Below are 27,833 nucleotides of genomic sequence, written 5' to 3'. Positions count from 1 at the left end.
TTATTTCACTAAATATGAAAGTGGGAAACCGTATCAATTATTTGTCCACTAAGTTGGTAAGCCCAGGAGAATATGATCTGTAAATTCTAGTTGAGTGATGAAGATGGGGCTTTGAATTAATTTACAGTCTTGGAATTAATTCTGCAGCGTTTTAACCAAAGAATTTTTCAGTAGTCATAAATCTATATTTTAAAATTGAGTAAATGTCCCCATTTACCTCCACCAATTTTGTAAAGCAGATATTAACCAAACTTCAATAGTTATAAGACAAAAATTTAATGAAAATTGGACAGTATGTATAATCCAGGGCTAAATAGTTACATTGGACTGGAGTAGAAATTTAAAATACAATAGATGCTGGAGTAAATGTTACATATTATCATCATCTGATTCATCTTCTTCCTTCAGAGATTCCTGTTAAGAGAAAATAGGTGTTTAAAAATGATTTTTAAAATTGTTATATCCCATACCTGTGGGCAAGTTAAGCTACAACCACTTGAGTTAAGTGGTTAAATTCCTTTACTTGTAACTGAATGAACAGTTCTAGAATAAGATACCCACGCAACGCCGGGCGCGGTGGCTCAAGCCTGTAATCCCAGCAGTTGGGGAGGCGGAGATGGGCGGATCTTGAGGTCAGGAGATCGAGACCATCCTGGCTAACAGTGAAACCCCGTCTCTACTAAAAAGAAATACAAAAAAACTAGCCGGGCGAGGTGGCGGACACCTGTAGTCCCAGCTACTCGGGAGGCTGAGGCAGGAGAATGGTGTAAACCCGGGAGGCGGAGCTTGCAGTGAGCTGAGATCCGGCCACTGCACTCCAGCCTGGGTGACAGAGTGAGACTCCGTCTCAAAAAATAAAAAAAGACTAAAGGTGATTTTTGAGACTCTGTCTCAAAAAAAAAAGATCCTGCACAAAGATAATTAAGCAAATGTTGCTCTAACATGCAATGACTGTATCTTTGATAGAATGTATACTTAAGAGGCCAGGTGCAGTGGCTCAAGCCTGTAATCCCAGCACTTTTGGGGCCGAAGTAGGCAGATCACCTGAGGTCAAGTTTGAAACTAGCCTGGTGAAAACCCGTCTCTGTATTATTGGTGAAACCAAAAATGCAAAAATTAGCCAGGTGTGGCGGCGTGCTCCTGTAATCCCAGCTACTGGGGAGGCTGAGGCAGGATTGCTTGAACCCTGGAGGCAGAGGTTGCAGAGCAGAGATGGTGCCACTGCACTCCAGCCTGGGTGACAGAGCAAGACTCTGTCTCAAAAAAAAAAAAAAGAACATATACTTAAAAGTCCTAAAAAAACTCTTTGCACTTTAAACCCCCCACAATTTTTTTGGAACCAAGGCAACTGTACCCACTAGAGATAACCTAGAAAATTTCTATTCTTAGTTCAACTGAACTATTAGTGATATTTAATAGAAGCCACCCAAGTTGATTTATATTATTCAACACAATTTTGGTTAGAGGAGTTTTTTTGTTTTGTTTTGTTTTGTTTTTAAATTAGGGATGGGGTCTTGCTGTGCTGCTCAGGCTGGTCTTGAACTCCTGGGCTAAGTGATTCCCCGCACTGTACCTGGCCAAGAGAAGTTTTTGTGCTGTGGCTTACCTTAGCATATTTTTCTGCTTCTTCCCTTATATCTTTTGGAACAATTTCATGTCTTCCATTAGTTACTGTAAATTAAGCCACATATGTAAATGAATTTTAAATTGAGTACTGTATTGTAACTTGCAGTATACCACAGGATCTACCCAATCCACAGATCTGCCTCACCTAGGGTTGCAAAGTTGTACTATGAGTAATACTCAAATATTTTAGTGTGCTGCTTCCACATGAGATTATATGTGCCTACACATTAAGTTCTTATGGAAATGAAAGTAAATTATGCTATGATTTATAAATCCTGAGCATTAATTTATAGCATAGTATCTTTAAAACCATGAAATGGATGTTTCAAAAAATAACCTGTTCACAGCTTAAGTCAATTATTAAGCAGAACTTTCCCTTCATTTAGACAACCTGGTAAATTTGTTTTAGCTTTCATTATTTTAGAAAGGACTCTCAGTTGTAAATTAGCTATGGTACAGATAATTCCTAAGGCAAATAAATGTACAAAAATAACTTACATTCACCAACCCAGCTGAGTTCTAGTTCAAAAGCTTTATCCTTAACTTCATCATGTACTATGTAAATTCTAGAACAGAAAAGGGAAAGGTAAGATTTTGGTAACCTCCAAACATTGTAGTAGTTCACAGACCCATAGTCAGTACAAATTAGAATGTCCATCCATAATAAAATTATAAAATTACACAGACACATTCTACATAGCATTTAACATTAGAGAAGACAAATTACACAGGGACTGAAATGAAACATTTGCTCTCCCAACAAATAATCAATATATCTAATCAACCCAAGTTCAGTTTATTTTTGCCCATTGCTTTAGAGATATAACTTGGGTGGGTGCAGTGAGTGGCTCACACCTGTAATCCCAACACTTTGGGAGACCAAGGCTGATGGATCACTTGAGGTCAGGAGTTTGAGACTAGCCTGGCCAACATGGTGAAACCCTGTCTCTACTAAAAATACAAGAATTAGCTGGGTGTGGTGGTGGGTGCCTCTAATCCTAGCTACTCAGGAGGCTAAGGCAAAAGAATTACTTGAACCCAGGAGGCAGAGGATGCAGTGAGCCAAGATCACACTACTGCACTCCAGCCTCGGCTACGGAGAGAGACTCCGTCTCAAAAAAACAAAAGATATAACTATAAAAAATACCTCATAAAGAAAATGGATTCACTAGGAAGAAGTGTCATTAACTGTGCCCTTTTAGGAAATTTATTTTTTGTCCCATTAATTTTAATATTTTTAAAGCCAACTAATTGGCTGGGAACAGTGGCTCGTGCCTGTAATCCTAGCACTTTGGGAGGCAGAGGTGGGCGGATCATGAGGTCAGGAGATTGAGACTCTGTTTCAAATAAATAAGTAAAACCAACTAATTTATGTGTTTGCAATTATTATGGTCTCTCCAACCTACAGCTTCTTGGCAGTAGTCTTTTTAAGCTCCTTGTCCATTTTATAATGGCTTATATGCCACAAAACCTGGCCTTCACATTGTAGTACTTTACAAATTACAGCAAAGAAGGAGGCACTGCCATGCAACATATTAAAGTAACATAAAAAGTATCAAGAGGCCAGGTGCAGTGGCTCACATCTATAATCCCAGCACTTTGGGAGGCCAAGGCGGGTGGATCACAAGGTCAGGAGTTCAAGACCAGCCTGGCCAAGATGGTAAAGCCCGTCTCTACTAAAAATACAAAAATTAGCCAGGCGTGGTGGTGGGTGCCTGTAATCCCAGCTACTTCAGAGGCAGATGCAGGAGAATTGCTTGAACATGGAAGGTGGAGCTTGCAGTGAGCCAAGATTGTGCCACTGCCCTCCAGACTGGGCAACAGAGCAAGGCTTCATCTCAAAAAAAAAAAAAATCAAGAAATTAAGTACAGTAGCAGAGTATAGCTTTTATCTAATACTTTCCACTGAGTTACACACCTTACTTTTTGGAGGGTCTTCTAAAACCTTGCTATAATACGAGAGGATCTCAATTTTTTAGAACTAAGTAAAAGATAACATGCTGCTCCATTTTCTTAAATGAAGAAGGGATGGCTTTCCTAACATGGAACACTTAATAGATGACTACCATTATACCTAAATATAAAAGATGGCAAGAACTGACTTCCAGAAGCACTTCAAAGGATTGGTTCAGTGAAGGAAACAGAGTATATCATGATAAAATACTACACAATTCAAGGAAGATAAATGACTTCCTTTCTTAGCAGTTCTGCTGTATGTTGGTTCCTAATGTTGCCATTAGAATGGCTTCTGCCTGCTTCACAACTGAAACTGGAAGGGCGGAGGGGAGGAGGAAGCAGGAGGGGTAAAGGCAGTAGCAGTAATGATGGACCAGTTTATAAGAGACTGAGTGTCATGTAAATGGTATGTTTATTATACAATAGAGCCCATTGGAATTTTTTTTCTTCCTTGTATTGTTAGATGTAAAACCTGAGACACTACTGTACAGAGAGCTGATTGACTAGACCTTGTTCATGTAGTTCTAATGTGGAATAGTTAGAGGTGTTATGAATTATCTGAATATAACTTTTGAATCTAAAAAGCTGGCTATACAACGTGTTTTGTTGGCATCTTTGTAATACCAAATGTCTACTCTTTTATCTAGAAGAATAAAAAAATTTTTGAAACATCACTACCCAGGTTAATTGACTTTTTTATTGCTTACTGTCTAAATACCTGTTACATATTAATAGTATTCTAGTTTACATACCTGTCATCAACTATTCAGGGTTTCTTAAGCTAGTTTTTGAAATGTTTTGTAATACTGCTCTTACCTTGTTATAGGAACTTTTATAATAAACCTGAAAAAGTGAAACACATCTTTCCCAAATAAACAGATTATGTAAATGAGCCAGCTTCGTGGATCATGTATGGAAATTAGTTGTAAACCTGTAAAGTTTGTAAGCATTCTTAGAGGCAATCTAAGATTATTATTATTAGTACTTAAGAGATTTGAGAAGTTGGGAGCTAACAAATTAAGGCCCTAATGGTACATTATATGTCCTTAACCTGTAACAGGAGTTTGTCAAAAGCTATTTTTCCCATCCTATTCATTACTACTAAAAAATGTGGCTTGAAAACATTTTCCTCCTTCATGAGGCTTCTTAGAATGTTAAATTTACCTTCCAAAACACACTAAGTTATTTTACAGGAAAACAGCCTCTTAGGATTAATGTAATATATATATGCAAAGGTCAAGTGAAATATTTTTGTGGATGGTAAGAAAAATTTCAACTTACATTTTTGCAACTTCTTTAACAATATCACGGCAGGTCATTTCTTTCATCTACAGAAAATAAAATGTGTATTCATCAGAAGAACATTTTCCACTTGTGTAATTATTTTCACTTTTATACTCAGATATAAAACCAAGGAAAATAACCTGAAGTCTGAAAAAGACCAGAATCGAAGATTCCTGATTCATATTTTAATGTTTTGAAATTTATACGCCAGGCCAGGCACAGTGGCTCACGCCTGTAATCCCAGCACTTTGGGAGGCCAAGGCAGCCGGATTGCCTGAGGTCAGAAGTTCAAGACCAGCCTGACCAACATGGTGAAACCCTGCCTCTACTAAAAATACAAAATAGCCAGGCATGGAAGTGATGCGCCCCTGTAATCCCAGCTACTCAGGAGGCTGAGACATAAGAATCTCTTGAACCCAGGAGGCAGAAGTTGTAGCGAGCTGAGATTACGCCACTGTACTCTAGTCTGGGCAACAGAGAGACTCCGTCTCAAAAAAAAAAAAAAAAAGAAAAAAAAGTTTATACACCAAAAAAGATATTCCGAGATATCCTATAGTTACCACTAACTTTGTGATAAAATTATAAAAATCCACAGCCACCTATAAATCTGAAGTCTGACCTGAAGTTTGAACGACTGGAGAAGACATCTGATTCTCTTTATAGCCAATTTAGGCTAATAAAATGCAAACAAATCATTAATGTCTACTATATGCAAGATACAGAAAGATGAAGGAAGGAGTAACAAATCATCCTTTGTGGAACTATTCAAAGCAAAAATGCAAAATACCAGGGAAAGCTTTGAAGAACCAAGATTTGAGCAGGTTCTTAGAATATAGATTGGATTGGATTGGATTTCAAGAGAGATGAACATATAAAGCAGAAGTGGGAAGCCAAAAGCTTTTTTCCAAATTAGAATTAAGCATTCTTTCATTGAACACTTGGAAATCAAGGTAGAAAAGTACCCCTAGGGCCTAGCTGAGGAGTCTGTATGTCGTTAGGTTTTGATAGTAACCAGTGCAAGATTTTATTATCAGACACAGGTTTCTGAATAGACAGGCATTTCTGAACAGACATGACAGGATCAAAACAATGTTTGCGCAAACTGCCCTTCATCTATTGTGGATACATTGGGGGATGATGGAATATAGTGAAAGATAACAGGTGCTCATACAGCAGTCTAGACTTTAGGTGATTCAACTACTATATATTTAAGCTAGATTATCTTTTTTTCTTTTTCAATTTTGAAATCTGGATGCTCAAGCTATGCCTGCACAACCACATGAGGAAGAAGGAACAATGACAACAACAAAACACTAAATTTAAATTTAAGAATACTAATCTTAGGAAATAGATAAACCATTATTTGGGTACAACTAAAGGCAAGTGGCATAGACTCTTAAATATTTTGGGGAAGAAAAAGACTAAAAGAGATCTAAGGAAGAAAATGTGAACCTCGACAGTTTGAAACAGTTAAAAAGGCAGTGTAGAAATTGCTCAGGCAGTTTGATTATGGACTATTAGATGATACTTGGGTCTGATAATGGTGTAAGGAGAATAAAGTATTTAGGGATGCAATATGCCTGCAGCTTTTTTCAAATAGTTTATATGTGTAAGTGGTTAACTGAAGTCTAACTAGATGAGTTTGTTGTAAGCTTATGATGTTTACAGTTCTTCATGTTAAATTGAGGGTGATCACAGGAAGGGAAAGAATACTGATCTTTAAATTTTTGCCCTTATTGGTTAAGTTCTGTATTTAGTGAATTAATTGCATCCTACAAAGTCAAACTTGAAAAGCACATTTTAAATGGCAAATATATTTTTACATATGTTTGTAAAGTTTTTATTTTTTGGTAAACCATCAGAAGAGAACAATGATACAATGATACAGGGGTCAGCAGATGGATTCTGTAAAGCATCAACTTGTGAATATTTTCAGGTTTATTAGCTGTATGGCTCTGGTTTCTGTTCCCTGTTCCAAATGTTATAGTCTACTGTTTTATTTTCTATAAGTAGCCATGGACTGAATGTAGCTGTGTTCCAATAAAACTTACACAAAAGCAGGCAGTGGGCCATAATTTGTAACACCTGATTCACAGCATAATTTTGTCACAAACTAAGTGTTCCTCAATTAAAGTGATTTTTTTTCTTGATTTTTGTCTGGGACTTAACTGTTTTTCCCATTCCTTACTAGGATTTAACTACAGAAAGATAGTAACTGCTCTAAATATTCTAATTTCCTTTATTTTTTTGAGATAAGGTGTCGCTCTGTCGCCATGGCTGGAGTGCAGTGACGTGATCACAGCTCGCTGTAGCCCCCAACTCCTGGGGCTCAAACAGTCCTCCTGCTTCAGCCTCCCAAGTAGCTAGGACTACAGGTACATACCACCTCACCTCGCTAACATTCTGTTTTAGGAGATAGGGTCTCACTCTTTTGCCTAGCCTGGTCTTGGAACTCCTGGGCTCAAGCAATCCTCCCAACTTGGCCTACCAAACTGGTAGGGTATTACAGGGGTAATCCCCCTCAACTAGTATAAATATTCTAATTTTCAAATTTCCATATAATAGTATGGAGAGATGAAAACAATAGGAAAAGAGTAGAAGAGTAGAAGAGTACATACCACCTCACCTCGCTAACATTCTGTTTTAGGAGATAGGGTCTCACTCTTTTGCCTAGCCTGGTCTTGGAACTCCTGGGCTCAAGCAATCCTCCCAACTTGGCCTACCAAACTGGTGGGGTATTACAGGGGTAATCCCCCTCAACTAGTATAAATATTCTAATTTTCAAATTTCCATATAATAGTATGGAGAGATGAAAACAATAGGAAAAGAGTAGAAGATAGGAACCTAGCATCAGACTAGTAAGTGTGCAATGGAAAAGAACGTAGGTCTAAGACTCATAAGGTCTGGATACTGTTCAGAACCAGCTGATTCTGTGGTCCTATGCAGTGTGTTTAATCTGCAGTTGAGCTTGGGCTAAATGACCTCTAAGATCCTTTTGTCAACTTTACTAAAATACGAAACAAATTAGGCTTTATAGATGGTTCTAGAACTCAGCATTGTATAAATGCCAAGCGCGAATAAATATTTTCTAGAAGCTGGTCTTAAATAAGTTGAATGAGTAGTTGAGAAAGATTCTAGTACAGCATTAACATTTAAATGTATGTGAAATTTTATCTCACTTCAGTTTACCAAAACACTGATAAATTGTACGTCTGCTTTTTAGGCAAGTTTCTGACAGGTCATCAATAATACTGAAACAGTATCCATGAAGTCTTTAAGTTGATCAATGTAAGGCTAAAAGGAAAACCAAGCTTTTAAGAAAACTTTTTCACACTAATAGCTGTATGTTGTGAAAAAATAAGTGGGTAGTTGTAAGAGTATAGGCTAAAATTTATGCCTTATGTGGCTAGAAGCAAAGTTAAGAGAACCAGTGGAGCACAGCCAGACATAAAAGCTGTGTTCCAAAGAAAGAAAGAATATAGGAAAAATACAACTTTTTATTAACTCAAAATTTTAAAATTTTCAAACTAGAGCTCACATAGATTCATAAATAGGTTTCAAGGATTTTGTGAAATCTCATCAAAAGCTGCGTTTTTCTAGATTGAGGCTTTATAGCAGTTATTAAAAATCATAAAGGGATGTATAACACAACTCTGTAGATATGTTATCAGCTTTCACATTCAGTGACTTAGCAGCCTCATAAAGCTCTACTCTAAACATCAAACCACACTATATCCTTAAACCAAGCTTCTCCAGCCACAGGGCGCAGAGCCAAACACAAATTCAAACTTTAACACGTTACGAGATTTTTTTTTTTAAGCTCATCAGCTAGCATCACTGTTGGTGTATTTTATGTGTGGCCCAGGGAAGCCAAATGATTGGACATCCCTGCCTTAGACTGAAATGTCTGTGGCGATAAAATTTCACTGCATTAGGATGACAATGTAGTAAAAATTCAAGCATTAATTATTACCTGAAGCTTCTCTATTTCCGTCTTTGCAGCTTGCCTGGCTTTGCCAATGGCACAGCCCCAATAACCCTATTTAGAAAAAAAATATATATAATCACTGAATTAGTATGCTATCATATATAATTAATGACTACTAATGTTTCTATTTATAACCTAGTGAAAGGATGTTAAATGACTTTTAAAAGCAAGTATGGAAAAGTATAGTCAAACACATTCTGATGAATGCCAAAGGGCTCAAAAATATTAAAATACCAAACAATTCTAAAACTACCTCTATTTTTAATAGAGGTATATCCAAAAATATTTAAATTGCGTAATCATATACACTTTGAGACATTTTGGGGAACATGAATGGGAAAGATTTTAGCACTATGAAAATGAAAAATGAAATTATATATTCCTGAGACACAGAAATAAAGTTAATTCCTATGAGTTCAGTATTCTAAACCCCAATGTTTTTATTTTGTAAATTTTTTTAAAGAAAAGGATGCACAGCCAGGCGCAGTGGCTCATGCCTGTAATCCCAGCACTATGGAAGGCTGAGGTAGGCGGATCACCTCAGGTTGGAGACCAGCCTGGCCAACATAGTGAAACCCCATCTCTACTAAAAATACAAAAAAATTAGCTGGCTGTGGTGGCAGGTGCCTGAAATCCCAGCACTATGGAAGGCCGAGGTAGGCGGATCACCTCAGGTCAGGAGTTGGAGACCAGCCTGGCCAACATACTGAAACCCCGTCTCTACTAAAAATACAAAAAAATTAGCTGGCTGTGGTGGCAGGTGCCTGTAATCCCAGCTACTAGGGAGGCTGAGGCAGGAGAATCACTTGAATCTGGGAGCCGGAGGTTGCAGTGAGCAGACACCACGCCACTGCACTCCAGCCTGGGCAATAGAGTGAGACTCCATCTCAAGAAAACAGTTAAGAAGCGGTAATAATAGGCTGGGTGTGGTGGCTCACACTTGTAATCCCAGCACTTTGGGGAGCCGAGGCATGTGGATCACTTGAGGCCAGGAGTTCCAGACCAGCCTGGGCAACATGGTGAAACTCTGTCTCTACTTTTAAAAATACAAAAACTAGCCAGGTGTGGTGATACAGGCCTGTAATCCCAGCTACTTGAGAGAAGCTGAGGCACGAGAATCCCTTAAATCCGGGAGGCAGAGGTTACAGTGAGCCAAGATTATACCACTGCAGTCCAGCCTGGGTGACAGAGCAAGACTATCTCCAAAAAATAATAATAATAATTTAGGGAAAGCTCTTAGAAATCACATTTAAACCTTCTCTTTAAAAGGGAAGGTAGGGCAAGGTGGCTAACGCCTGTGATACCAGCACTTTGGGAGGCCAAGGTGGGGGAATTACTTGAGATCCAGAGTTCAAGACCAGCCTGGCTAACGTTGGTGAAACGTCGTCTCTACTAAAAATACAAAAATTAGCCGGGTGTGGTGGTGCATGCTTCTAATCCCAGCCTACTCGGGAGGCTGAGGCAGAATTGCTTTAACTGGGGAGGCAGAGGTTTGGCGCCACTGCACTCTAGTCTGGGCGACAGAGCGCGATGTTGTCTCAAACAAAATTAGGTCCAGTGCGGTGGCTCACGCCTGTAATCCTAGCACTTTGGGAGACTGGAGTGGGCAGACCACTTGAGGTCAGGAGTTGGAGACCAGCTGGCCAACATGGCAAAACCCCATCTCTACTAAAAATACAAAAATTAGCCAGGCATTGGTGGCATATGCCTGTAATCCCAGCTAATTGGGAGGCTGAGACAGGAGAATCGCTTGAACCTAGGAGGCAAAGGAGGTTGCAGTGAACCAAGATCGAGCCACTGCACTCCAGCCTGGGAGACAGAGACTCCATCTTAAAAATAAATAAAATAAAATAAAAGGGATGACATGGCTGGACATGGACACTCATGCCTGTAATCCCACCACTTTGGGAGTCCAAGGCAGGAGGATTGCTTAAGGCCAGGAGTTTGAGACCAGCCCTGGGAACGTGGAAAGACCTTGTCTCTACAGACACCAAAAAAATACAAAAATTAGCCAGGCATGGTGGCATGGGCCTGTAGTCCCAGTTACTTGGGAGGCTTAGGTAGGAGGATTGCCTGAGCCCCGAAGTTAAGAGGCTGAAGTGAGCTATGATTGTGTCACTGCACTCCAGCCTGGGCAAGAGTGAGGAAAAAAAAAAAAGAAGAAATTAAATACAGTTTTAAGACAGTGTTTATAGTAAAAAAGGAAAATCACATATTCAAAATACTATATGCACTGTATAGCTTCTATAAATAACATACTGAAAACAACAAATCTTTCCTCTGCCTCGTATCGGTTATTAATGATAAACAAGAAAACATGGTTGGGCATGGTGGCTCACACCTGTAATACTCCCACTTTGGGAGACCCAGGTGGATAGATCTCTTGAGGCCTGGAGTTCAACACCAGTCTGGCCAAAGTGGCAAAGGCCTGTCTCTACTAAAAATACAAAAAAATTAGCCAGGTGGTGCACACCTGTAATCCCAGCTACCCGGGAGGCTGAGGCAAAAGAATCATTTGAACCTGGGAGGCAGAGGTTGCAGTGAGCCGCTGTGCTCACGCAACTGTTGTTAGATCAACATCAGATCCAACGTGAGCCATTGGATCACACCAGTGTGCTCCGGCCTGGGTCACAGAGTGAGATCCTGTTCCACCAAAAAGGAAAAAAAAAAATGCTGTTGGACAAGAGGTTGTTGTAAAAAAAAAAAAAAAAAAAATTCCTTGAATGAGTTTTTTAAAAATTTCATATAATCTTATAATGAGACTTAAATGCTAATGAAATACCATTAAACTAAAATAGAATTTCAAATGATTCAAAAGTACTCACGTATGAAACACCTGATGGGTCAATCATGTAGAGTTGCGCACCGTCATTCACACTGTAAGACCCTAACATGAAACTGCATAAAAGTATACAAACAGCTTAAACCACAGCAATAACATAAAAGTATTTTTGAAAAAATGATTAAAATGCAATTATATTTTGTTTCTGAGATAAATTACTAATATACATATAACTCACAGTACTTTCATACAGTGGTTTCAAATAATTAAAACTAGTACATACTTGAGATTATTCAAAATTCATGTAGCTTTTTTTGTTTGTTTAATATTAATCTTTCTGATTAAGGTCTCCTAGAAAGTCTAGCAGTACAGGGAAAGGAGTAATGATAAGATAGATGAAAATCAAAACTAACGAGAGGGCCCAAAAAATAAGGCATAAACACAAAAAGGTCAAGGGAACAAAATTCCTGGCAGAGAGTATACTGAATCCATGTAAAATCCTTTCTACCCTTCATTCTATTTCCCAATATCCTGCCAGTCATTTCTCTGCAATAATCAGAATTGGTTCAGTGTATTTTTCTATGCTCAACAAATTAGGCTATTAGCTGATTGTATGAAATACTGATTTTCTGAAATTGCAACATACAGTGGGCACTGTTTCCATGAGTTCTGCATCTATGGATTCAACAAACCACAGATAGAAAACTTTCAAAAAACATTGCTTCTGTACTGAACAACTGTGATTTTCTTGTCATTATTCCCTAAACGATATAGTATAACAGCTATTTACACTGTATTAGGTATTGCAAGTAATTAGAGATGACTTAACATATACAGGAGGATATGCACAGGTTATATGCAAATACTTAACCATTTTATATGAGGGACTTCAGCAACCTTGGATTCTGGTATTCATGGGAGGTCCTAAAACCAATCCCCCACAAAAACCAAGGGACGACTATATTTGCCTTAGAGTAGAAAAGAAACCAGCATCATCTTACACATCATCTCATATGCGGAATATTTTTAACTATTCAATTCCCATCCCTACTGTCATTTCCATCCATCTTCTACCCTGATATGAGACTTATCCTTCAGAATATATAGCTCATTGTCACTATTTTAAAGCCTTTCAACATTTTCTTTGCTGAAAATCAGCATGGAACACAGACTTTTACATGACTGGACCCCTTCCTACATCTTCAATATCATCTCTAAACCTCATACTCTACACACCAAGCATACTTAACTATCTCTGGCCCAAATATTTTCATACCAGTTCCTGTGCTTGCAACTACCAAGTCTCCTTACAGCTCACACTCTTTTCCTTGCCTCCTGTCCAGAAACATTCTGTTCCCTAATTGTTGTCCCTTTATCATATCACCTCTAAGATTTTATCAGTGTGACTTCACACCTGTGTCTCCACATCTATGACTAACTTAGTGCCCAATAGATGTTTACTGAAAAAGTTCTCTCTGGCCCGGCGCGGTGGCTCAGGCCTGTTACCCCAACACTTTGGGAGGTCAAGGTAGGCGGATCACTTGAGGTCAGGAGTTCAAGACCAGTCTGGCCAACATGGCAAAACCCCATCTCTACTAAAAATAAAAAAATTAGCCAGGCGTGGTGGAAGGCGCTTGTAATCCCTGCTACTCAGGAGGCTGAGGCAGGAGAATGGCTTGAACCCGGGAAGCAGAGGTTGCAGTGACCCGAGATCGTGCCACTGCACTCCAGCCTGGGCGACGAGCGAGACTCCATCTCAAAAAAAAACAAAAAAAAGTTATGGGCAAAAAAAAGTTATCTCTACTATTTTTACTTCCTTGAAAAGAGTAGAGAAGTTTGATGAACTCAGAGCTCAGTTGAAAGGTATTCTACATAGTCTGAAAGCAAAGTGTTTCATAATGTAATTTAAGTGAGAGGCTTAAGAATGACTAATGTCAGCCTGGGCAGCATGGTGAGACCCCGTCTCTACAAAAAAAAAAAAAAAAAAAAAAATTAATTAGCCAGGCATCGTAGCCCATGCCTGTGGTCCCAGCTACTCGGGATGCTGAGGTAGGAGCATCGCTTGAACCAGGAGGTGAAAGCTGCGGTCAGCCATGATGGCACCACTGCACTCCAGCTCAGGTGACAGAGCAATTGTCTCAAAAAGTAAAACAAAACATAAAACACTAATGTAACATTACCAATAGAATAAAACTCAAGTTTTCTTTAATATCTGTCTTAGTAATTAAATATGACTGATGATAAACAACTCAAAGGTAGGACTACAGCTGAGCACTCAGATGTTAGTATATGCACTATTTTGACCAAACATGTTTGACTTTTTTTTTTTAAAGTCATAAGCCAAACATGTCTTTTCATTTTAGAAAAATCTAGTCATAAGTCCTCTCTGTGAAGCCAAATTTGAATATTTATAACTATTGCAGGTCTTTATGCAGCTGAATCCCCACTTCACCCCAAAATAAAGTATCAGCACTTCACTTTAACAGAAAGAAAAACTGTGCTTAATGGGAATTGTGAGATGTAATTTTGTATGGACTAATTACTGACTGCCAAAAATAATCTCCATTTAATAGCATATTACCTACAGGCTTAAAGTATATCAGATGGAAATTAATGAGAAAACTGAAGTATAATTGGCTGCTTAATGTTAACACAGCATATATTTAAAATTACCTAAGAATATCAGGGACTAATACCAGAGAGTTTATTATAATCAGATTAAAGTCATTGTTATCAGTTCCTTGTTTTATAATCACTTCAGATCTATATAGTCCTTTTCACTATTCAAACTTAACTTTTTTTTTTTTTTGTAGAGGCAGAGTCTCTATTGCCCCAGCTAGAGTACAGTGGTATGATCACAACTCACTCACTCCACCATTGAACTCCTGGGCTCAAATGATCCTCCCAAGCAGCTCCTAAGTAGCTATGACTACAGGCATGTGATACGGCACCTGGCTAAATTTTAAATTTTTTTGTAGAGATAGGTTCTCACTACGTTGGCCAGGCTGGTCTCATACTCCTGGGCGCGAGGGATCCTCCCACCTCAGCCTCCCAAAGTACTGGGATTACAGGCGTGAGCCATGGCACCCAGCCTCAAGTAGTTTCTATGTACACTGTTTTATTTAATAATTGCCCTAATACTTCTCGATAAGAGTTCCTATTTTTAAGTATGTAAAAGGCTAAGATTCTGGGGAACATAATAATTATCTATAGTACAGATCTGCCTTTTGAATAATTCACAAAATTTCATACCTGCAGCCAAAAGGTCTAACAGCACTGTAGAGTGTATATGCATGCACATACATGGCCACTCTGTCTGCAAGATGCTATGAAGGGAAGCAGAAGAACTTATTAATAAACTTCTATTACTGTCCAAAAGGTTTCTCAACATGTTATCAACTTACTTTTAGTGGAATGTTGTAGCCAAAGTTAGATCTAAAGTTGGAAGCTTCTTCTCTTGCTATGTCTGCTAAAGAACGAGCATCTGCCAACAAACCTGCTACTGCCTGAAAAAAAAGCACCAATTTACTAGAGGAACACATTCCTATCACAAATCAAAGTCTGCAATTATTAAAGATTTACTAAATTTTTTTAACAAGTATTACCATTCAAAATAAACTTTTTTGGTTTAAAGGCTCTCTACAAGGCATTTTGATGCTTGAGTATGAAATTATAATTTAGAAATTTACTAAGTATAACTTCATTGCTTTGTCCAATGCTCATATTCAGGACTATTTCCTTTTTTTTTTTTTTTTCCTGTGACAGAGTCTCGCTCTGTTGCCTGGGCTGGAGTGCAGTGGCCTGATCTCCACTCACTGCAAGCTCCGCCTCCCTAGTTCGCGCCATTCTCCTGCCTCAGCTTCCCTAGTAGCTGGGACTACAGGCGCCCGCCACCACGCCGGCTAATTTTTTTGTATTTTTAATAGAGACAAGGTTTCACCATGTTAGCCAGGATGGTCTTGATCTCCTGACCTGGTGATCCACCCACCTCGGCCTCCCAAAGTGCTTGGATTACAGGCGTGAGCCACCATGCCTAGCCAATATTCAGGACTACTTCTATCATAAATCCTCTTCCCCTGATTTACTACCTCATTATAAAGAAAAAAAACCATGGGTCTTGGTCAGATTTCATCTTTTTTTTTTTTTTTTTTTTTGAGACAGAGTCTCACTGTGTCACCTAGGCTGGAGCGCAATGGCGCCATCTGGGCTGACTGCAACCTTTGCCTCCCAGGTTCAAGGGATTCTCCTGCCTCAGCTTCCCCAGCAGCTGGAATTGGCTAATTTTTGTATTTTTAGTAGAGACAGAGTTTGGTTTTGCCATGTTAGCCAGGCTGGTCTTGAACTGCTGACTTCAGGTGATCAGCTTGCCTCAGCCTCCCAAAATGTTGTGATTACAGGTGTGAGCCACTGTGCCTGCCCCAATTTTGATCTTTTCTCTAAAGTTATTACAGGTTGAGGATATCTAATCCAAAAATCTGAAATTTAAAACATTTCAGAATCTGAAACAAACAAACAAACAAAAAACAGAACTGCAGTTACTACGTATGTGCCGAGAAGCCCTCAGGCACTGCAGTGAAATCACATGTTAGTGTGGCATATTTTTCTTTTTTCTTTTTTTTTTGAGACAGAGTTTTGCTCTTGTTGCCCAGGCTGGAGTGCAGTGGCGCAATCTCAGCTCACCGCAACCTCAGTCTCCTGGGTTGAAGCTATTCTCCTGCCTCAGCCTCCCGAGTACCTGGGACTACAGGTGCGTGCCACCATAGCCCGGCAAATTTTTGTATTTGTAATAGAGACGGGGTTTCTCCATGTTAGTCAGGCTAGTCTTGAATTTCCGACCTCAGGTGATCCGCCTTGCCTTGGCCTCCCAAAGTGCTGGGATTACAGGTGTGAGCCACTGCGCCCAGCCTAGTGTGGCATATTTTAAGTTTGGAGAAAAATGTCCAAGTAGTTCAGTTTGAACATTAGATCATTTTACTACATTCCTTTCAATGCCTTCACATCTTTCAGAAGCTAGTCTGTTAGTGGTTGCTATGAAAAAAAGTAAGTAATGTGCAAAAATCAGTGTGAAACAGGAAATGACAGGGGCTGCATCCCAAGTTGGGAAGTTGTGCAGTGTACATACTAGAAATTTTGGTTGCTTAAAATGAAATAAAACATTTTAATTTTTAAATAAAAATAGTTTTCACTATATGTGTATTTTTTTAAAAAATGGCTACTAAGTTTTTAGGATGTAAACACTAAGTTCTTTGGACCTAAATACTTAAAAACGAAACCATTAGGTATTTTTAACCTAGAGAAGCCATGAGAAAAACTACTGGGACGCTTACAGTACCATAAACCAACCAAATTTGAAACCCTCTAGCCTAGGACAGTTACAGAATTTAAAAGTGGTATCAAAATCTTTAAAAGCCTTTTTTTTCCTATGCTACCCAGTAATAGTAATAATAATTACTAAGAGATACTGAGCACTCATTACATGTTAAACATTTTACATAATAATTTTTAACCTCACAACAACTGTATGTGCCAAGTACTATTATCACCCTTGTTTTGCAGACAAGAAAATGGGTGTTTAGAATAACTTCTCCAAGGTAACCCATGCCAGTAAGTTATACCACTTAAAGAATCTTCTATTGCTTTAGAGAAAGCTTACTATAAAGTCACATAATTCTCAAATCACTTGAAGATGATAACTGTGGAAGGAGGGAGGATATTAAGCCTTAATTTTCTCCAACCCTCCTCAATGTCTAATGTTGGCCGGACACACTGGCTCATGCCTGTAATCTCAGCAACTCAGGAAGCTAAGGCAGGAGGATTGCTTGAGCCCAGGAGTTCAAGACCAGCCTGAGCAACACAGCAAGATCATATCTCTTAAAACAAACAAAAAGTTACCAGGTGTGGTAGCACACTTGTAGTCACAGCTACTTGGGAGGCTGAGGCAGGAGAATCACTTGAGCCCAGGAGCACAAGGCTGCGGTGAGCTATGATCATGTCACTGCACTCAAGCCTGGGCAACAGAGCAAGGCCTGCGTGTGTGTGTGTATATATTTATGCATAATTTTTTTCAAAACATAAACTTTTTCTATTACATAAAAATATACAAGATCACCTCCTACTAGCTAGGTTACAATCTAGCACATTTCATCAAAACATATCAGTTTCACTGGCAATAATAAATCTGTTCAGCATGATTCTTAGCAAACTAACAGAAGAACAGAAAACCAAAAACCACATGTTCTCTCTTATAAGTGGAAGCTAAATGATGAGAATTCATAGATACAAAGACAGGAACAACAGACATTGGGGCCTACTTGAGGGTGCAGGGTCGGGGGAGGAAGAGGATCAGAAAAAATAACTACTGGGTCCTAGGCTTAGTACCCGGATAACGAAAAAAATATGTACAACAACACAAAAAATCAAAAGAAAACGTATATATACACAATGGAATACTGTTCATCCTTTAAAAAGAATAAAATGCTAGGCTGGGTGCGGTGGCTCATGCCTATAATCCCAGCACTTTGGGAGGCAGAGGCGGGTAGATCACTTGAGGTCAGGAGTCCGAGACCAGCCTGACCAATATGGTGAAACCCCATCTCTACTGAAAATACAAAAATTAGCTAGGTGTGGCAGTGTATGTCTGTAATCCCAGCTACTGGCGAGGCTGAGGCAGGAGAATTGCTTGAATCCAGGAGGCGGAGGTTGCACTGGGCTGAGATTGCACCATTGCACTCCTTCCTGGACGACAGAGACTCCACCTCAAAAAATAAATTAAAATATGGCCGGGCGCAGTGGTTCAAGCCTGTAATCCTAGCACTTTGGGAGGCCAAGACGGGCGGATCACAAGGTCAGGAGATCGAGACCATCCTGGCTAACATGGTGAAACCCCGTCTCTACTAAAAAATACAAGAAACTACCCGTCAAGGTGGCGGGCGCCTGTAGTCCCAGCTACTCGGGAGGCTGAGGCAGGAGAATGGCGTAAATCCGGGAGGCGGACCTTGCAGTGAGCTGAGATCCGGCCACTGCAGTCCAGCCTGGGCGACAGAGCGAGACTCCATCTCAAATAAATAAATAAATAAATAAATAATAAAATCCTGTCATTTGCAGCAAAATAAAATCTGTTCAGGAGAAAAATATTGAGATAAAATAATCTTTGAAGAAGAAAAATTAGCTTTATGGTTTACTGGTTATACTTTACCAGTACCTTTTGTGTTTGTGTGTAACATTAAATCTCACTTAGATATAAGAAAGCTATCAGCTGAACGATGTGGGTCATATAAGGTGTCTTTTCATTTAGAAAGGGCTCTGGAGTAACACGCAGACCCACGTTTGAATCCCAGCTTTTCTTTACTAACTGTGCATCTAGTTTTTCACCTGTGAAAATGGCATGAGGCCGGGCGCAGTGGCTCACGCCTGTAATCCCAGCACTTTGGGAGGCTGAGGCAGGCGGATGATCACTTGAGGTCAGGAGTTCAAGACCAGCCTGGCCAACATGGTGAAACCCCATCTCTACTAAAAACATAAAAATTAGCTGGGCATGGTAGCAGGCACCCATAGTCCCAGCTACTTGGGAGGCTGAGGTAGGAAAATTGCTTGAACCCAGGATGCAGAGAGTGCAGTGAGCTGAGATGGCAACCACGGCAATCCAGCCTGGGTGACAGAGCGAGACTCTGTCTCAAGCCAAAAAGAAAAGAAACAAAATGACATTGATATAACCTTCACTGGATTGTCAAAATTAAACAAGGTAATTTATGTAAAGAGCTCCCAGCATAGAACCTAATATACAAATATTCTCCTTTCTTCCTTTCCTTTTCAGGTGGCCGGATTAGAATCATTTCATTCTTTTTTTTTTTTTTTCCCGGTATTGGTTCTTACAAGCCAAGTCTGCCATCTATGTAGGGTAACTGTGGTATATACCAGTAGTGTATTTATGGCTCGGCTTGCAATTTAGTCCCTCACAACTTAGATACCAACTGCATGAATAACTTATTTCAGTGATGCCCTATGAAACTATTATGGATGTGTTCACTTTTCCTTTTCATTAAACATCCTTTCCTGATGTTCCACCTTATATAAAGGTGTATGCTATCTGATGGCATCTTTACTGTGACAGTGATCCCCACAAGAGATACAGAAAGCTAAAGATTCTTCACCTCTCAAGCATATGCCTTCATCAGTGATGTGTGTTGCCAAGATCTCATTTCTACACATACTCCCCACCCCTCTCCCTCTCCTGCTCTTCTTTCAGCAACTTGGATTTTCCCCCATCACTAATAAGGTTATGAGAATACTGCCTTTCTACTTGACAGTGAACTGGACCAATGCAGTAACTCGCTCTGATTACTTTTGTGACTGCACAGTGATCTATTCCAATCAGTTACTTCAAAAGAAATTGGACAAGACAAAAAGGAACATTTTAAAACATTACCTTACCATTCCAACATGCCGATCAACATTAAAAAGTCGTTTGTTGGAACCTTCTTCATAAAGTTTAGAAAGGACTAATTTTTCTACCCCAAAGACAACACCATCTTTGCATCTGATTCCAATAGCTGTACTGAAACAAGGAGAAGAAAATCAGTTTTTTAACTGAAAATAAACTTCATAAACTTACAAAAAAAAAAACAAAATAAGTAACATTTAAAGGCATGCCAAATACCTTAAAACATTTGAAAACCAGGAAGAGAAAACACACTAAAGTGTAATAAATACATTAAATCCATATAAATATCATGTGACCCTCCCTCCAGAATCTAGTACATCATTTGACTAAAAATATATTAATATATAAGTATAAAAATGCTAATGAAACACAATATGGTGCAGTGTCTGACTTATGATAATTATGTTATAAACAAATGACATAAATTCATGTCCACTAAAAATGGTACATAACAGACATATAAAAGACAGGTTAGATACAAACTTAAAAGTTAACAGTGACTGTTCTGGGTAGAAGGATTATGATTTATTCTTCCTTTTGCTCATCTCTTTCTTCCAATTTTCCCATAATAAACATATTGCTTCTAATAAGTATATAAGAGAATAAAATATATGTTTTGCTACAACTGTTTAAAATAAAAAGATCTTAAAATAACCTCTTAAAGCCAGGCATGGTGTAATCTCGGCACTTTGGGATGCCGAGGCAGGAGGATCTCGTAAGCCCAGGAGTCCAAGACCAGCCTGGGAAACGTGGCGAAACCTGGCTTAGCCAGGCATGGTGGTACACGCCTGTAGTCCCAGCTTCCTGGGAGGCTGAGGTGAGAGATTGCTTGAGCCCAGTTAGGTGGAGGCTGCAGTGAGCCAAGATTGCACCACTGCACACCAGGTCTGTGCAACAGGGTGAGACCCTGTCTCTCACACACACACACACACACAACCTCTTAAGTAAAATGTGGAGAAATTACATGTTGCCATTTCAAGATGAAAATGTGTTACACTTTATTGTTCTGTTCCTTTTTGATAAAGGTAGTTCTGATTGGAAACAATAGAGACAAAATAAGCAATGCTTGATTGTACAGTTTTCTGGTAAAATTATCTCAACTTTCTCTTCTTTTTTTTATTTTAAAGAAATGGAGTCTTGCCATACTGCCCAGGCTTGACTTGAAGTCTGGAGCTCAAGTGATCCTCTCACCTTAGTCTCAGTAGCTGGGACTACTAGCACAACTTCTCTATTTTGGGTAACAGCATCACCAAACTCTACATCCTCCAGGTTGAGCTTCTATTTACTATTAATTTTTTTTCTTCAAAATTTCCTTCATGTCCACTTCTTTACAATAATTATACCAGCATTGGGATCCTTATAATTTCAGGCCTACATTACTACAGCATCTTTTCTACTTCTCTAATCCATTTTATCTAAGACCAGCCTAATTGCTAGCTTTGTTTCATTTTGCCAGTCATAATCTAAAAAGGGATCCACAACCTAAAAAGCAGGGGAATTGTGTCATTCACAGGTCTCTTAAAATCTGATGAAACTATGGCATTTCTTCCCAGAAAAATGAACAGATGCACACAACAAATTTTCTAAGAATTTCCGACACTCCTTCCCCAACACTTTAGGTGTCTTCCATAGCTCCCCTTGCAAGTTTAAACTCCTAAGATTCTGACAGAGCCCCCTGAGCATATTCAATTTCCTGTTATAAATTCTGTACTCTAGTGAAGTTACCTCACTGTCAACCTTCAAACACCTCATGTTCATTTTTTATTCCATGTCTTTGAGGTTATCCTGGATGCTAGAATACATTTCCTCTTCACCACTGCTAATTTAAATGAATTTCCCCAAAAGGTTTGCAAACTTACTTGAACTCAAGCTCTACAGGTCAGAATGTAACCTCAGGACTTTGGAAGGCCCAAGTGAGAGGATTGCCTGAGGCCAAGAGTTCAAGACCCATCTGGCCAACATTTTGAAACCCTGTCACTTTTTATTTTTGGAGATGGAGTCTCGCTCTGTCTCCCCAGCTGGAGTGCAGTGGCGCGATGTTGGCTCACTGCAACCTCCACCTCCCGGGTTCAAGTGATTCTCCTGTCTCAACCTCTCAAGTAGCTGGGATTACAGGAGCACACCGCCACACCCAGCTAATTTTTTGTATTTTCAGTAGAAACGGGGTTTCACCGTGTTGCCCAGGCTGGTCTCGAACTCCTGAGCTCAGGCAATCCACCTGCCTCAGCCTCCCAAAGTGCTAGGATTACAGGCGTGGCTCACGCTCAGCAGGAAGCCTGTCTTAATTATCTCAACTCAACATCTTCCTCAATGTTTAAAACATTCTTGAAAATCTGGAAATCTCTGAGATCCACTCAGGCAGTCTTCAAGGTCAATAATTTTCAAAAGAATTCAAAGACTTCGGCTGGGTGCAGTGGCTCACACCTATAATACCAGCACTTTGGGAGGCCTAGGCAGGCGGATCACTTGAGCTCAGGAGTTTGAGACCAGCCTGGGCCACACAGTGAAACCCTGTCTCTACAAAAAATTAGCCAGGCATGGTGGCACATGCTTGCAGTCCTAACTACCTTGCAGGGCTGAGGCAGGAGAATAGCTCGAGACCAGAAGGTCGAGTCTGCAGTGAGCTGTAATCACACCACTGCATTGCAGCCTGGGTGACAAAGCAAGATCCTATGTTCTGCCCCTAAAAAAAGTTTTTTTAAAAAAAAAGGAATAACAGGCCAGGCACAGTGACTCACACCTGTAATCCCATCACTTTGGGAGGCCAAGGCAGGAGGATTACTTGAGCCCAAAAGTTCAAGACCAGCTGAGGCAACACAGTGAGACCATGTCTCTTTTTTAAAATGAATAATTTTTTTTTTAATAAGAAACTATCATTTGTTCAGTTTTGGTGTATCAAAGACAGGTTACATAGATCGTTAAAAAGAAGAACTTTTAGGCTGGGCACGGTGGCTGATGCCTATAATCCCAGCACTTCAGGAGGCCGAGGCAGGTGGGTCACCTGAGGTTGGGAGTTCGAGACCAGCCTGACCAACATGGAGAAACCCTGTCTCTACTAAAAATACAAAATTAGCTGGGTGTGGCGGTGCATGCCTGTAATCCCAGCTACTCGGGAGGCTGAAGCAGGAGAACTGCTTGAACCCAGGAGGCGGAGGTTGCAGTGAGCCAAGATCGCGCCGTTATACTCCAGCCTGGGCAACAAGAGCGAAACTATGTCTCATTATAAAAAGAAAAAGAAGAAAAAGCACTTTCCTCACTTTTTCTCTTTCTGAGACAGTCTCTGTTGCTTAGGCTAGAGTGCAGTGGTGCAATCTCGCCTCACTGCAACATCCACCTGCCAGGTTCAAGCGATTCTCCTGCCTCAGCCTCCCAAGTAGCTGAAACTACAGGCATGTGCCATCACGCCAGGCTAATTTTTGTATTTTTTTATTTTTTAGTAGAGACAGGGTTTTACCATGTTGGCCAGGCTGGTCTTGAACTCCTGACCTCAGGTGATCTGCCCCGCTCAGCCTCCCAAAGTGCTGGGATTACAGAAGTGAGCCACCACGCCTGGCTGCGTTTTTTCTTCATTCAGGAAAAAAACACATTCGTTTTTAAGGTTTCAACTTTTAAAAATATTTCATCTTTGCATAAATCTGACTTTTTAAAAATCATATTTAGGCTGGTCGTGGTGGCTCACACCTGTAATCCCAGCTCTTTGTAATCATGAGAAATATAGGACTGGGGCTACTCTTTGGGAGTGCAAGGCAAGTGGATCACTTGAGACCAGGAGTTTGAGACCAGCCTGGCCAACGTGGCGAAACCCCGTCTCTACTAAAAATGCAAAAATTATCTGGGAATGGTGGCACATGCCTGTAATCCCAGCTACTGGGGAGGCTGAGGCAAGAGAATCACTTGAACTCAGGAGGCAGAGGTTGCAGTGAGCCAAGATCATACCACTGCACTCTAGCCTAGGTGACAGAGTGAGACTCAAGTCTCAAAAGAGAAACAGACATAGAAAAAATCTTTGCTGAATCGAACATGTGACTAATTGCAAAAGACATTTAAAACACAAGATGTATGAGACATAAAAAATAACAAGGTCACAAATCTAATGGCCAAGGAAGCCTATGATACAAATCAAGAATTTGAAAATGGAAAACAAAAAGATGATAATGAATGTGATTTTATATACTCTGCAACATGGATAATCTAAGTGGATAATCCTGGAATCAACGAGAAATACAGGACTGGGGTTCATGGAAAACATCTGGCCTAGAAAGAGATCTAGAAATGAATAGAGATTTGGGGACATATACTAATTTGTACCAAAGTAACATAACAAAGCCTAATCACCAAAATATAAAATAAAAGGAGACATGTAATACCTGGTTAAATTTTCTTACCTACTATTCTCCACAGCCTTCATAGCATATTCAACTTGAAAAACTCTTCCGTCAGGAGAGAATGTAGAGGCTGACAGGTCATACTTAAGGAGAAAAGGCAACAGTAAGCTTGTATCTTTGGCAGTAATGACCATACAGTTTCTTCCCCTCTAAATGGCTTAAGCATCAGGAACATGTTATATCCCAACAAAGACCTTGCTTTCAAGAGAGGAAAGGGAAATTTGTCAGAGCAGCAACAGTAGCTAAGGTAAAGCTATATACCTTAGATTTCAGCTATTGAAGAGTAATGGATACAAGTCCCAGGTGAAGTCAGAACACTTTTCACACAGACTACAAAACTCATTTTTGAAAAAGATTAATATGGGGCAGTAGAACCACCACTGGAGTTCGAACATTTAAATTTGTAACCATAACTCTGCAATTAACAAACTAAAAGACTTCAAACAAATCATTTGGCATTCACCAAGCACTTAATGAGTATCTATTATGTTAGTCCACTACATGGAATACAAAGGTGATCACTTATTCATTAAGTCCTTCAATTTCAAATCAGACATGAATCTAGGTGCTAGAGATACAGCAGTAAATCAGAAAAGGCACTAAGATGAAAATAAAAGAGTAAAGCAATGGAAGGAACTACTACAGACTACATCATCAGGGAAGGCCTTCTGGGGCAGTAATATTTAGGCTGAGTCAAACCTAAATGACAAGAAGCTAGCCATTTAAGATATGAAGGAAAAGCCTTCTTGGCATTTGGCACAAAGATCTTAGGGTAGAAATAAGGCTAGCACAGTCAAGAAACAGAAGTAACGTCACTGTGTCCCGAGCACTGTAAGCAGCAGAAAGAAGAGTAGACTGTGTTAGTGAGGTAGCTGTGGGTCAAATTATGTTGGGTCTTCCAGGCTGCAATAAGGACTTTGTATTTTATTCTAAATGCAACGAGGAATTTAAGCAGGGGGAGTGGTATGATCTACATTTTAAAAAACATCATTCTGGCTTTATGTGGAAAATGAATTCTAGAGAGAACAACAGAAGCAAAGATAAGGTGTTCCAAAGATAGTGGTACTAGCTTAGACAAGAGAAGAGGTAGAAGGGAATACTTTTTCAGAGTATAGTAAAAAAATAAAAATAATAAAAATAAACTTGCGAGGCCGGGCATGATGGCTCATTCCTGTAATCCCAGCACTTTGGCAGGTCGAGGCAGGCTGATCACGAGGTCAAAAGATCGAGCCCATCCTGGCAAACATGGTGAAACCCCGTCTCTACTAAAAATACAAAAATTAGCTGGGCGTGGTGGTGTGCACCTGTAGTCCCAGCTACTCGGAAGGCTGAGACAGGAGAATTGCTTGAACTGGGAAGCGGAGGTTGCAGTGAGCCAAGATCGTGCCACTGCACTCCAGCCTGGCGACAGAGCAAGACTCCATCTCAAAAAATAAAAAAAAAAAAACTTGCTAAAGCGTTGGTTCTGGAAGTAAAAAAAGGAATTAAAGATGAATCACAGATGTTTTCATATGACCATTCACTGAGCTGAAGACTGTAGTAGATGCAAAATGGCAAGGTAAGGAGAAAACCCAGAGCTCTACTTTGACATGCAGTACAAAATAAACAATCAAGTGGACAGACGTGTCAAGCAGACAAACAATTATTCATATCTGGAGTTCTTGGGAGAAATGAACACAGAAGATAAGCCTTCAACAGTGGTACTTTCTGAGTCTGTTTCCTGATCTGTTTTTTTTTTTTTTTTTTTTTTGATTCGGAGTCTCGCTCTGTCGCCCAGGCTGGAGTGCAGTGGCCGGATCTCAGCTCACTGCAAGCTCCGCCTCCCGGGTTCACGCCATTCTCCTGCCTCAGCCTCCCGAGTAACTGGGACTACAGGCGCCCACCACCTCGCCCGGCTAGTTTTTTGTATTTTTTTAGTAGAGACGGGGTTTCACCGTGTTAGCCAGGATGGTCTCGATCTCCTGACCTCGTGATCCACCCGTCTCGGCCTCCCAAAGTGCTGGGATTACAGGCTTGAGCCACCGCGCCCGGCCTCCTGATCTGTTAAACCCAGATCATTAACCCTACCATTGTTACTAAAATATCCCACATGGTTATATTATCAAGTATTCTTTAAAAGGTTTGTAGAATGAAATACTATTAATTGAAGGTAATAATATAATTGCAAAGTCAGTTTGCTACAAGATTATTGAGCATTTACTTATCTAAGAAAAGTATGGCAGAACTTTAGCATTCATAACCGAATGGATTAAACCATTCCAGACATAAATTGCCTATTATCAAATTTAGAACACCAGTACTTGAACTTAAGGCTGAGCATGAGAATCTTGTTAAGTAGAAATTGAGGAACTGAGAAACTCATTATTCAGTAACTCTAGTGCAAATAACCAATAAATCTTGTAGAAACTGTATTTTCTATATAGAGTACATAAAAGGAGTAAACTGCACATATACATACGTTTAACAAAGGAAAACCAAACAAGTTAACAAGTCCCACTGCAAAATCCTCAACAGTCTATCAAAAGTCTGAAGCTGTTAAGTTCCTAAGTAACCACTTAAACGTTTACGGGATAAATGCCTACAAGTGCTGTTAGGTACTTTGTATAGGAAAAACAAGGACAAAGGAAAAACTGAAGGATTCATCAGATTTAGTTATTCAGATCATTTTTATTAGTTCTGTTCCGACAGGGTTTCCAGTGACTCTTAAACTGAGCGGTCGATGATCTGCACACTTAAAGACAGAGAAGGCCCGTGAATCAGCAGCAACCTGGGAACTGCAAACGCAGTCCACAGAAAGCACGATCTCCAGACCGTGGAATCCCAAATCTCACTGCCTCGGTGGTTCTCAAGAGAACACACTATTTCAAGCCCCACGAGTTTCCACTTTCGGTTTCCCTAAGTGGCTGAAGAAAGTGACTCAGCAATCCAAAGCTGCTCCAAACCTCACCGCGGCGACGCCAAGCCAGCTACACCTGGGCTGAAAAGCTTCAGGAGTCATGGTCACCTGAGACGCAGGCCTAGCATATAGGGGATAAAGACGACCGGTCTCCAAACAGCTGCAAGTGGCCCACCCAGCCGAAGGCGGTCTTAGAGCACCCCAGGTCCGCGAAACCCTTGTGGTCTGTCCCAGTTCCCTTCAACCCCAAGCCTTAGGTTAAACTATCACACCCAGAGACAGCAAACTCACCCCGGTGCCGATGGAGCTCATCGTGCTAAACCCAACTGGACGCGTAAGGATTCCAGGCCTAGAGCGCTTCCCCTACACCACAGGATGCCGCAAACTAGTAACAGACCCGCTCATTGGCTGCATCGCCAACCAATAACCTTTTTCTCTGTGGCTCGTTCCGCGGCTCCGGCCCCCAGGACCAGGAG

The 27,833-nt window shown here is 40.1% G+C and overlaps 1 protein-coding gene across 2 annotated transcripts; it reads right to left on the bottom strand.

The window, feature by feature from the left end:
- Positions 1 to 259: 259 nt before the first annotated feature.
- Positions 260 to 27,750, bottom strand: PSMA3 (proteasome 20S subunit alpha 3). Of its 2 annotated transcripts, NM_001260896.1 has the most exons (11): positions 27,649 to 27,722; positions 24,462 to 24,544; positions 20,067 to 20,190; positions 15,041 to 15,142; positions 14,889 to 14,962; positions 11,680 to 11,752; positions 8,840 to 8,905; positions 4,864 to 4,910; positions 2,125 to 2,192; positions 1,607 to 1,671; positions 269 to 414 (listed from the first exon to the last, which is right to left on the bottom strand). In NM_001260896.1, exons 1-11 carry the CDS (start codon positions 27,667 to 27,669, stop codon positions 370 to 372), a joined length of 768 nt encoding a protein of 255 aa, NP_001247825.1. In that variant the 5' UTR covers positions 27,670 to 27,722; the 3' UTR covers positions 269 to 369. The 2 variants fall into 2 exon arrangements, with proteins under 2 accessions (XP_077793969.1, NP_001247825.1); XM_077937843.1 differs by lacking the exon at positions 8,840 to 8,905 and having other exon boundaries at positions 260 to 414; positions 27,649 to 27,750.
- Between the last annotated feature and the right edge of the window lie 83 nt (positions 27,751 to 27,833).

The sequence above is a fragment of the Macaca mulatta genome, chromosome 7 (assembly GCF_049350105.2).
Source record: "Macaca mulatta isolate MMU2019108-1 chromosome 7, T2T-MMU8v2.0, whole genome shotgun sequence".
In the NCBI taxonomy this organism is placed as follows: Eukaryota; Metazoa; Chordata; class Mammalia; order Primates; family Cercopithecidae; genus Macaca; species Macaca mulatta.
This window is presented reverse-complemented; position numbering and strand designations above follow the sequence as displayed.